General features: G+C 42.0%; 1 protein-coding gene across 3 annotated transcripts in view; it reads left to right on the top strand.

The window, feature by feature from the left end:
• ARMH3 (armadillo like helical domain containing 3) overlaps positions 1-12,805 on the top strand; it is a 104,153-nt gene that overhangs the window by 49,130 nt on the left and 42,218 nt on the right. For all 3 annotated transcript variants that reach the window (XR_004307748.1, XM_015866958.1, XM_015866959.2), the window contains exon 23: positions 980-1,055. Coding sequence is in view for 2 of the 3 variants with exons in the window: in XM_015866958.1 (XP_015722444.1) it covers positions 980-1,055 (76 nt within the window). In the remaining variant the exon portion in view is untranslated. The remainder of the gene's footprint in view (positions 1-979; positions 1,056-12,805) is intronic.

The following is a 12,805-nucleotide window of genomic DNA, read 5'->3' on the forward strand; positions in this document are numbered from 1 at the left end:
CTTTTATTTATATGTACATATACATAATTTATTTTTCTTTTTATGAATCTGGACTTTATCCAGATAAGCAAAGACTGAAAGCTTTTCTTATGCAATAATAAGCATGAGTGTGCAACTACTGTGCTTTCAGATTCGCTTGTGCACCTGTGTTTCTATATGATCCTATATTTGAACAAAGAGCTATTCCTCACTTGTAACCCATATAGAAATTCATAGTAAATTCATTTTTATTCAGACCAACAGGAAAATGATCCTCACTTGGTACCATTTTATTGTTTCGTTGCTTAACAAAAGATGTGCAGGTAACTGCCACCATAGAAGCACTACAGACTCTGACCTAAGTAAATATTTTGGGTGCTCTGGCAGCAAAAAAAAAAAAAAAAAAAAAAAAAAAAAAAGGATTCCCTTGAAGTTCTTCGTGCTGCAGAATGTTTTCAGATCTGCTCCCAAGTCTGTCAGAGACCATCTGTGCAACAGAGCAACACATTCATTCCTACAGGGAGAGTTTTTCCCTAGACTACTGTGCAATTTCTCTATGATTCAAGATAAACAGGGGAGTAAAGAACTCATTGCTCTTAGGTTAGGTTTAATTTAAAGGGTGTAGCTCAGGTGGAACCTTGCATAAGTAGGAGCTGGGGGAAAATAGCAATATGTGGAATAAAAGTTATCCCAGGTTTGGGATGCTGTCCTATTTCTGAGTTGAGAGCAACTTTAATGTGTGGTGATGAAATAAGTCAGGAAGATGGAGTCTGTCCCCTCTGCTTCCTACCTCCCAGGTGCCATGCTGTTCTGTACACCTCTTGTGTCCCTTAATTTTCTTAGATAGGCTTTAAAGGAAACTTCTGCAGATGGTCACAAGGATGACCTTAGTTCTGATGTGATTTGTAGGTTGCCGTCTCACCAAAGCAGATTTTAGGTGTTTCAGATTACAAAATGGCCAGTTCTGTGCCAGCGTTATTAACTGTTCTTTTCTTTTCAGTTCTCAGGATTTCTACCAATGCTGGCCAATGGAAAGAGCCTGCAAGCAAGGTGACCCATGCGTTAGTCAACATTAGGTAAGGAGTAGAAGTTAATAACCATTTTAGAGATTTTTGTCCTGTGTGACTACATTCTTATAATGACATTTGTTGTATCGAACCTGGTTTTGAATTTGTTTGCTTTGTTGGGCAAAACTGCTGCTCTGAGCAGGGCCCACTGGGATAAAAGAGGGTCACCAGACTTTGATTGCCTTTTTCCTAATGATTCTCTTCTGTAGACTGAATGCTTTCAGAGCGTACCACAAGCTGTAATGAATTAATCCTTACAGCATCCTTGGGAGAAGTTATGCAGTGGGGAACAATGCTGTGCTGCGAGGACAGCTGTGGTCCTAATGGATTTCTGTTGCGTGATTCTATTGCAATTCTATGAAGGCATGAAGAGGGAACTACAAGGCATCTGTAATGAGCAGATTCAAAGCCTCTCTTAAAATTGCGGGATTTTTCTTTGTGTTTGAAACTGACCGTTCAGAGACATTTTACTATTTGCTTAAAACTCTCCTACTCTTTCAAAGGCTGAAGTTGTGCTCTACTTGTAAGGCTAGGGAATATCTGGGGTGTTCTTGTGCTCTGTTCCTCTGTAGCAGCATTAATTTTGTGTCTTTTGAAGCCACTTGTGCTGACAAAGCTGGAGCATGGGGTGCTGGGACAAGTGGTTCATAGATCTGATTGACTGGAAAATGGAGAGAGAATGAGAGAAGAAACTTTTTGTGTCTGGCTTCTAAACAAACCAGAAAAGAAATCAGTATTTTTACCAAAAAGCATCTGCCCATCATGGCCTTCTCATTTCCTAGATGCTCTTTCAACGAGGCATGGTGCCTTTCTATGTAACACCAGGTAGCTTAGTACTGCTATGTTGCTAATGCTTGTCATTTTCCTCACTCCAAGAGGGGTTGTGTAGTGCAGGCTCTCTGTGGGCATCTTTCAAGTCAGTCAGTGTCTATATACCACCTTAAAATTTCCCCTAGTAAGTCTGTAAGCTTAATAACGTCACGTATATTTCCAGATGATTTATTTTTTTCCTGTCTTTATTTTTTTGTAAGCAGACACAAATGAGCGCTTGTGGGCAGATAATGCACCCTGAATGAAGCTGCAGAACAGATAGCTGTTGGCAAAGTAATGTCATTTAATGTGACACAGTATCTGCCATGGGAATTCTCTGTGTACAGAGGGAGAGAAGTCTAAACTGGGAAGAGATTTAAAAAATGATAAAAACAACAAAAACAGCCCAGCGAGCATGGAAGGTTTGCACTCACCTCTGCTTTGTGCAGCTATGATTTTGATTGCTCATTTACTGTCAGCTTCACAGCTGGTTTTTTAAGGATCGTCATGTAACCAAGAAGGGTTGCAGCCTGAAAACTGGCTTTGTGACAGCCCTCCCTGGCCACCCTGCCTCAGACATGCGCAGTGCACGGTGCTGCCTGGAGCCAGCAGAGCCTCCAACATCTTTCTCTTGTAGACACCCTCGCTACTTGTGGATGTTAAAATTTCATCAGGTTGTTCACTTGCCTTTGACGTTTTCTTAAGTGACTCATTTTGTCAGAGAGATTAAGCAAGGACTTCATTAGAGATAACTTGAGGCCTGGAGAGGAATTAGGCTTAAGAGAAGTTAGCCTGTTCAACTTATCCCCTTTCCTACCTTCCTACCCCCTAAGAAAAAAAAAAAAAAAATCTGCTTGTTTTTTTCACTTCTCATGTTAAATAATTAAAATATGAAGGGCTCTTTAACTGAGTGTAGTTCAGAGCAGCTAGTTCCTGGAAGATTAAGAAATTCAAAGGTGCTCTACTTGTGTTTGTGGAGGGGGGAGAAGGAAAATATGTGTGAAGTCAGGGGCTTGTGATGATGCAGTATTTCTTTTTTGCCTGAAGTCTGAATTCAGGTGTTTGAAAGCTGCAGATCATGTGGCAGAAAAAGAGAAGACAATTCCTCCCAGGAATGCCTGAAACCTTCAAAGGTCTGAAGCTTTCTGCACCCTGTTGGGAAAAGCATTTTGTCCTGCTCTGTTGGCTGCAGCAGTGTCCTCAGGCAGACTTTGTGCCCAGGCTGTGTGCTTCTGCTGCAGCTGGGCCAGGAGCACACACTGGAGCCCTGCTCACACACACACACACATTTAGGGCTCTGTGTTGCACACCATGATGCTGCAAGCCAAATCAGCCAAGAGAAACAGGGAGTGAGAATGCTTGAGAAGAATAAACTGTATGAGGCTGTCAGACTGTTGGATTTATTGGAGAAACAGAGTATGTTAATGCATGGCAATATTAGCACTGGTTTACTTGTGCATTGTTAAGGATGTGGAGGTTTGAACTCGATGTAGCTTCTCGCTGAATGGCCAGTTAGTTATGCCCCTTTGGTTTCCCCTTAGGGTGAGATTATCATACTGCTTCTTACTTGATGCCTTTACCACAAAGACACTGACTTTAGAGAAGTCCTCCTCATGTTGGATTTCTTTTCTTCACCACATTCTGTTGCTCTGGAAAGTTTTTATAAGCAATGATTACCCATTGTTTGCTGCACTAGTGCAGTGCAAAGTCATTCTTTGGTCCATTTACCTGATTTTTCTAGTCCTTACACCAGTGAAAAGAACAACCATGAATGTTCAGTTTTTTGAGTATTGAGAGGTGGCAGGTGATATTCCTATGTGATCTCCATACGTCTTTCTAGATGTGCTTCATGATTTCTGTGCAACTTAAAGAAAATGGAAATGTGCAGAGGACAGAATGATAATCTCCTTTGGCTGGAATCTTGCATACCACACTGAAATTAGTGATCTGTATTGCTGTCCTGTACGTAATAGTGCTTAAACTTCTATCTGTTTCTACTTTACATAAATAATTGAGATATGATGGACTGCAAGATATGGCTGCAGCACAGAGAGGGCTGAAATGAGAAGCTCTGGCAATTAGGGCTCTGAAAACTCACCTTCTCACCTCTGAGGAAGTAAGCAACTTTTGATATGAGCAATTTTTTTGAAGCTAATGAGCCTCTTTAAGATAACATTGTGCAGGTTTGCATTTAATGAGAATGTTATTAATGCGGAGTTCAAAGGGGCACCTTCTGACTGCTTACTCAGTGAGGAAGGTGGCAGCTGAAGCCTCGTGTACTTTTAATAGACTTCCTCCTGATCCATAATTTTTGTCAAAGTGAATAAATAGATTAACTCAGTGGTTAATAGACTGAATTCCCCATTGTTTGAAATTTGGTCCTGTCATCATTTTTAAAGCAGTTTTATTTTTCTCACTCAAAACACTAACAACCAGAGAGTACTTTTGTAGTATGGAGCAGGTAATAGATTTCTTTTTTTCCCAAGCATGTTTTATGTGCTGTTGTAGCATCCCCTGCAATCCTCGCTTGGCTGCTTTCATTCACTTTCCCATCTTACAGCTACTTCTGTTCCACACGAGCCGCCCGGTGTGATGTTTCCTTTGCACAGAAGGGGCTCTTTTCCTGTGGCTGCTTTTAGGGTCATAAAGGATAGGCTGGGGATTTGGAGGAGCACTTAAACATCGCTTGGATGTATATGAAATGGTTATGCTTGCTGCAGAAGAACTCTGAAAGAGCATTTACAATTATGCTCAGGTGAAAGAAGGCCAAATTGGGCTGAGCTCATTTGTTGTAGGTTACCTGAATCCCTGCTGTAACGCTGTATCTCATGTTAAATTACCTGCACTCCATAGATCTGCACTTGCTGAAAACCTGATAGAGGAGGTGGCTCCACTCAGAGATCTGTTAGAGACCGAGCAGCTGCAGGCAGTCTGTATTATACCTTCAGCATTGTCCTGCTTAACAGCAAGGAATTTATAAGGAGAGAGAGAGAGCTAAGCACTGCTAACCTGGCCATGTTGCAGTGGGTGGCTGTAGCATTTATGAGGTTGTATGAATGATGACCTGCTGACAGAAGTGTGCTTCTGCATAGAGTGGAGGCCTATGGATTACAGTCTGCTGAGAGTTTGTTTTAAAATACATTTCCTTCTCCCCTTTCTGTTGTCATTCTTTCTCTCTGAGATACAGCACCAGCCTTGGTTAAGGTGCTCAGCTCTTCCCTTCAGCAGTGTTTGCCGGTGGTACTGTGCTGCTGCCTGAGCACCTAGAAGGCAGATGGCAGAACTGATGGGCTTGGACCCTTTGGTGCTGACAGCAGGGGGTGCTCTGGCCTCCAGGTTAGCTCGGCCTCATCTGAAGGTTTTCTTCAACGCGACTGTGAGAGCTGCCACTGGTGGAATAACAGCTCCATTAAATTGTTCACTGAGGTGTGCTTAATGGTAATGACCTCTGACATGCTGTCGCTGCTAATCAGTCGGGCTGAACTCAGATCAAGGGCTGGTACAAGACAGTTAACAAATGAGAAAAGTGAGAAAAACAGGCAATGAAAGCCAAAGAGGAACTCATAAACGTGTTTTATTGGTACTTTAAATCCTAATATAATTTTGCTGAGGTTAAGGATCAAATTGTTACTAAAAATTCCATAAGAGAGATTTCAAGATACTTGCACTTAATTGAAGAATTAATTCTTCACATTCTTCAAGTGGTGGCCTGAAGAAATGATCTAAAATAAGGATTCTGGATTGATTTTAAGGATGATGATTATTTATTTTTATCAAGTGATCTGTAATCAGTCCTAATTGAAGGAGCTATGTTAGCTGACAATTCTTATTGTGTCCCATGTTTGCTGTTGCACGCTTCTTTTGCTGCACAGGGATGCTGGCACAGCAGAGCGGTTCCTGGGATGGCACTGTGGCTGTGGAGGAGTGTTGGTTGCTCAGAGTTCAGCTGCTGCTTGTTTTTCACCTGACCTTGCAGTCTCTGGAAAGGGAATTTTAATCTGGGAGCAATAGATTTTGATGTGGACAGGTTATGGCATTAACTGGCACCTTGACAAAGAACAGGAATTGTCTCAAAGGCAAAGACCTCATTGCAAGACCAGTGTGACCAGCAGTGCAGTAATGGGAGAACAAAAAGAAGCGTTGCTATCCCAGGGTGCATTGTTTCATCTTTGCTTAGCACTCTACCCATGCTGACAGTATTTTCATTCACTTTAAGGGTTTTTCTCCAGTTGTGTAACTGGAATGTTTCACTGGTTTCACAATATCTGATTTCTTGTCAAGGCAGTGGGGTTAGCTTTCAGCCACCGCTCTTTGTTTACTCGCTGATTCATCTCAGTGTGCTTTGCTTACAGAGCTCTAGCCAATTTCATTCTGCTATAATTTTCCTTCATTCTTTCTCATTCATGCGGTGGCTTAATTAAATGTTGTCTTTGCCGCTGGCCCAAATCCAGAGAGCGAATCTGTTCATGGAGTGACATTGTATGGACCGATTCCACAGCATGGCAGCATGGTTCTGTGAGTCAGGTACATCCCAGGTCACCTTCCCCCTTTTTGCCATTAACTCCCATAGCAGTTTGAGAGATGACTCCTAGTGTCAAGCCTGTCTTCTCTTTTGGCTTAACACACCTTGTTCTGCGGTGGATTTTTGGGAGGATTAACTTTTCTCTTTGTGGTACCTGAAGGTTTCTAGAGCTGTTGCACATTTGAGCAGAGCTGTTTGTGTTGCCTTTACCTGAGATGCAACAGCTTGCTTGCTTCCCTGGCTTTCTCAGTCTTATGTGTGGTGGCTGCTTTCATCACCATTCAGGTATAGTCAGTAGGTTACCCTTCTAAGAGGGAACGTGCAATGCAACTGCCCTGTGAATAGGGGAAGTTTGTCTGCAGATTCTCTTTGCTGGATTCATGTGTGCAGAGTGCAAGCTTGTGAGATGGAGTCAGTGAAGCTACTAGCAGATTTTTCTTGATGGCTTAGTATTAAGAATATTCAGCTTTGGAAATATACTTGGCACACAAGTTTCAGCTTTTGTGCTAGTGAATTCAGGGTCTGGAGCTTTAGTGAGAGTGGTCATGAGAGGGAAGAATTGAAAGGCACTTATCAGTGCAATTGTGATGTCCTATTTAAGGTGAGTTAATTTGCACTGTGTGGTGTGAAGCAGTGTGACACCACACAAGAATTTCTGTCTTCTTTTATTTACCAAATGTGCTTCTCTGAAGAAACATAATAACACTGGGAAGCATATGTTAGCTCTGGCAGTGCTGCTGATTTATCTCAGGGGTGGACATAATATTGGTCAGAAGTTATTTCTCGCCTCATTTGTTTGCAGATACCTTGGTCTCGAATTCCCTTGCTGAGCACAGGCACGTTTTGTGTGAGCTCAATAATACATTAAAGCGTATGCGGTGAAGCCAGGATGCGTTTTTGTAAGCATCTAATGCTTTTTTTTTTTTTTTTCTTCCCCTGCAGTACAAAATCTGAAAAGATCTGCAGGTTTCTCTCTTTAAATGGTTGTATTGTTTCATTCTGCTTATAAAAACAGCCTTTATTATTTCTCTGGTATTGTAGCTGGCCTGAATTCAAGTCCTAACTGACAGATTTCAGCCTGACATCTTTGTTGGTAGCCGTTTTGCAGCCAAGAAGCAAGAAAAGAAAAGGTTTAGTGACTACCTTCTCTTGCCCCCCCCCAAATTGGCCCTACTGGAACATGACTGAAGTGTGGTTTGAGACAACTACTTGTGCTCTGTCAGAACTTCACCCATGCTGTTCTTATTCTTTAGGTAAATATAAGGTACGCTGATCTCCGCTGGTCTTAAGTCTAGCTTTCTAGATTTGCTTTAGTGGAAAGAGAACATTAAGCAGCTTTCTTCATAACCCAAACAATGTAAAATCATTGTGAGCTTAAATAACACCTCTACCCCTTGAAAAGCTGATGTAGAATAATGCTGCTTTGCTCTCTCTGTTTAAAAGAAATCTGTTGCTCACAGCGGCAGCCAGAATTATTATTCCCTCTGCAAGTCTGGGCTGTGGGATGTGTATTTAGAAGGAAAGCTTTTTAAAATCCAGTAATGTGTATTTCTTATCTTCTACTAGTGGGGGGCCTCAAATTTGTTGTTTCTTTCTCTAGAAGTGTAAATATCCTATTGTCTTAATTCTTCCTTTAGGACTAAATTGACAAAGTACCTGCTCATGGAGTACACCTGTTCGTTAGGGAAAGGCTGTACCTACCTCGAGCTGAAAGCAAGGATAATACGTTGTTAGCATGACTGCAGAGCTGCAGTCTGTTTGAGGGCTGCACCAGAATCTGGAGCTCCATTCCCAGTGAGCTGTGAGAGGAGGGAACCTTATTTAGAAGTCTTTGTTCATTAAAAGAAACATGCATCCTAACATTCAAAGTTAAAATGCTTGTTAAGGAGCTCTTCCTACTGAAGGCAGAGAACATTCTCACCTTACCAGCACCGGAGCTTTGCAGCCATCAGTAAATACCAGCTGGTATTGCAAGAACTATGCCTATAGCAAGGTATGTCCAGCCAGAGACCATAAGAAACAACCTGGGTTCAGGTGGTCTGAATTCTGCTGGCTCAGGAGCCAGGATATTTGGGAGAGAGTCCCTGTCTGGGAGTGGCAGGTATTGCTAGTTTTTATTACTTTATTCATAACTCTTGTAGCTGTAAATATAATTCAGGAAGTGATAGGGAAGCTACCTGGGAAGGTTTGGCTGTCACAGTGCCCACGTGCCTGACAGTTCCCCAGCTGTCAAAGCTAATTGGATTAAGATAATGATGATCCAATGAAAATCAATTGTGATGGACATCAGATTCTTGATATCTCATATTAATGAGGCTTTAGTTGGAGGATGTTGCTCTGGGGGCAAAAGCTGCCATGGTGTGCTTTGTCAGACTGTGTTCTGTGATCTGTGGAAAGCTGGTGTATACTGACCACATGGCTGAACATGGGAGTTCACCTGCCTTTCATTGCTGCTAGCAATTATTACAAACTGTGTTTTGCTAATAGGAGTTTCAGTTGAAGTACTGAGCTTGAGACTTGGCAGTATATCCTAAGCAGAAGGTTGCTGATGTGTTGTAAGGGACCTTGCCACATTGGATTTCAGTTTGATAAAGTATAAAACCAATTTGTTTTGTACGTGCGTGAGGATGGTCAAATATGGAGTGACCTGGAAAGCTCCCTGGCGGTCCTTTTGTCTGACTTTGCTTGAAGACTTTGAAAGCCCAAAAGCTTTGTCATCTTGCTGCTGTAGTGATTAATTAGGTCATCATTTTGTGTTAATTACAGTGACATTTTTCTTCTCATCTTATGGATTATAGAGCGGAAAGCAATGAAACTTTTTGAGCCCAAGTGAGAGATGGTTTCAAACTTCAGAACACTGGATTTCAGCAGTGTCTTTGGGCACTGTGAAAACAGCGCATCTATGGAAGGTATAGTTGGGATGTGCTCTGAGGGCAGGATAAATGCCTCTTGTTCTAAGGAAACTCGTGATGTTGCCAAGAGTTTGGATGAGAAACTTTAAGCCGTATCCCTTTTCCAAAAGGTTGTGTTGTGATAATTAATGTAAAACTCTGTCTGCTGACAGAGGAGGTGTGAATATGATACAGCCTCCACAGTGCCCTTCATGGGGCTGTCTTGAGCAGGGTAGTGTAAGTACTCAAAGCCTAATTGCTTTTACTTTTTAAAAGAAAATATTTAATGCTTTCCTTAGAATTCTGCAGTGCTGCTTGCTTTGGAATTTGGAGCTCCAAGATCTTAAGTTGGAAGGTAAAATAACTCAGAGCCTGGAGATGCTTCCTGGTCCTGGAGATGCTTCCCAAACTCTTCACAAAATATGTGATCTGTAAGTGGATCAGGTTGAGCAGTCATCATCATTTTGAGAGTTTTTCATATCTTGTGTGGACGAAGCTATGAGCAGCCTGGTGTGTCAGACCAGATAACCTCCAAAAGTCCCTTCCATCCAACCTTTTCTGTGGTTCTGCAGAGAGCAGCCTCTTTCCTGCCTGGACAGATGTGAGAGAAGGAAGGCAGCTAGATTTGTTTGGCTTCTCAGTGCTATGTATTTACCGTGGATCCAGCAGTCAAAGGTGCTGAATAGAGCAGCTCTTTAAATCAAGAGGAGCTTGTGGTGCTCAGCATCTGCTTTCTATCTCTGTAAGGGGTAAAAGCCAGAGGACTCGCAGTGTGTGCAGCTGCAGATGCCCAGTGTTGTCTGCTGGCTGTGAGCTTGTCAGCCAACCGGGTCCTGCTGGTGAGGTCTGACTATGCAACTCAGTCATTTGTGAGAGGAAACTGTTGCAGTATGATTAATGCTGTGGTTGATGATGAGGACAGAAAGCACTTCTTTGAATAATGCCTATAATGGCATATTCCCCTGTGTGTGTGCTTAAAGGAAGAGTCTATGGTTATATGCAATTGAGGGCATTTAAGAGGCAGTTAATGACAAGTGAAAATGATAGCTAGGGTAGATTAATTGTTAAATGAATTGTGCCTGTGCTTGCTGTCATCTTAATGTGGTATCAGTCCAATTATAAGTATTATAAGTATGATGTTATGTAGCAGGAAGGCATCAGGAAACAATTCTATGTGTTTGTCTTCAGGCCAGAAGAGTTGAAAGGTTTAGCCATAAAGAGATTTTTGTTTTTTCAAGTGTAGCCATCTCTTGCTGTGTCTTTTTTTTTTTTTTTATCACCTAGAGTAATCAAACCTGTATTATGAATAATTTTCCATTAATAAATCCTTCCCCAGACCTTCCTGACAATGCAGTAAGCGATCTTTACTCAATAATCAGCTTAATACAGGTTTTGTTTGATTTGCTTTCTGATTGAGTCTATATCACTTAAATTTGGTCTGAAACACAGCTCATGGCTTTCTTTTTTTATATTCTTCTCCCCTGTGCTTTATCTCCACTACTTTTTATTTAGCTTCAATTTGGCATGGAGCTGCTTTACATTCATGCCTGCAACCTGAGCTGGGCATGACGGAAATTAGCAGGATGGAAGAGGACTGGAGGCAGCCAGGCATAGGTCTCATCTCGTCATTAGTCTGCTGCTGGCAGCACAACTCCACAGACAGAGGAGATCCGTCTTCTGAATGGACTCAGGGTGGCAGTGGGGCAGAAGCTGTGTATCTCTAGCGGTCTTTTTCATGCACAGTCTTTAGTCATGGCTGAGCTGAGTGAATGCTGTGAGGTTTCCAGATCATGTGAAATGTTGCTATGTATCTTCTGGTAGAGTCTAGCAGTCACTGTAAGCTTGCTTACCTTCAGTATCCAACCTGCTCACTTGAGAACTGTAAGACTACTACACAGGGAGATGGGGGAACGAGCACAGGAGATCTTTCCCAGGAAGAGAAGAGGCCTTCAAAATCATGTTCCAAGTGGAACTTGGATGAGTACAGGCACAGACACAAGCAAGAGGAGCCATCATCATTCCCTTCAGAAGGGCACTTAGGGTGTGCTTTGCACAGACCAGCAAAATGAAAACAAATGCTCACTAATGCAGTGGGGAAGCAAGCAAGCGGAGCAGCTTCTGAAGCTAAAAAGTAGTTTGTCACATGGACAAACAGGCATGGATTGTCATGAATAAATAAAAGTTGGAAATCAAGGGATTTCTGAAACTGAGAGCACTGAGGATCTGCAGTAGTCTTGTTCAGTTAGAGCGATGCCATCTAAGCAGATCCTTTTGGAATTAGTCAGGGAAGGATAATCTTGTAGCTGAGGATAGGAGAGGTCAGAGAGGGAGGTGGAGCATCCCAGCCGTGTGCCAGGGGACCCAGGTAGGGGAAGCATGCTGAGGTTCTCAGTGAACAGGGCTGGAAGTCTCTTGTTTTTTCCCCCCTCCCCCCCACGTTACTAACCAACCATGTCAGCTCCAGGGCATTGCTGGGATGGCTCAAACCCAAGGGGCTGGACGGTGAATTAGAACACAGTTCAAATAGCCTAGTAAATAGCACTGTGGATTTTTCTAAAGTATAAGGGTTGTAAAAACTTGTCATGTCTTTCTGTAAGTTATTTTCTTCCTGCGTCAGTGATTCAGAGCCTATTAGTGCTAATAGACTAGCTGCTTCAGAAAGACTGATGCCACTCCTTCCCGTCAGTCAGGGATCACTTCTCCACTAAAGGAAGATGGCGACCGTCTTCTGTAAAATTCAGGGGCCAGTTAACAAATTGCAGCTTAGAATACATTACAGATGATGAATGTGATCTCCTTAAAGGGAAATCTATTCGTTTGACTTAGTGCTCTTAGGATTAATTGCTTGCCAGATTAAATTGCTCCATAAAACGCACACTACTTTATTCGATCTCTTCATGATGAGATTAGCTAGGCCATGCTGGCTCTTTGTATGTTAATTACAATGGTATTTTCTACTTCTATTTAATAATTAAATTGTTCAGCGCAGCGTGCTTTCTCCTAACCTCGGGAAGGATGTATTTTTCTTTTGACCATTGTCTTACAGCCCTTCACCTTATCCAGAAACAGCCTCAGATTCCTTTGCAAAGGTATCACGCTGTAAGAAGATTCGTGCTGAGGTTTTTCTTTCCTGTGATCCTCAAAGGCAAATTTGTGTATTAATTAATCTAGTTTTTTATTTTCCATGTATTCAGAGCTGAGAAAATTCAAACATGCTGTAGCAGAACTAGGTAAGCTTCAGGAAGGGACAGTGAAGAGTGACCAAAGGAATGGAACTGAATGTGTTATGGAGAGCATTTGTATACATGACAGTGCTTGAATCTGGAAGAGAGATGGCAGAGAATGAAGGACTTTATAAGGCAGTAAATATCGTAGAGAAGAGTAGCTGCAAAAGGAAGGTGCATTAGAAGAGTGAGTAAGTTAAAACCAAAATGATACTGTTTTATGTAAAACTTAGTTAAGCTGAGGAATAGCTAAAAGGTGGTGTGAATTTAAGGCAGTGATATGTAAGCTAATGGAAGAAAATTCCATCACTT

The sequence above is a fragment of the Coturnix japonica genome, chromosome 6 (genome assembly GCF_001577835.2).
Source record: "Coturnix japonica isolate 7356 chromosome 6, Coturnix japonica 2.1, whole genome shotgun sequence".
Taxonomy (NCBI): domain Eukaryota; kingdom Metazoa; phylum Chordata; class Aves; order Galliformes; family Phasianidae; genus Coturnix; species Coturnix japonica.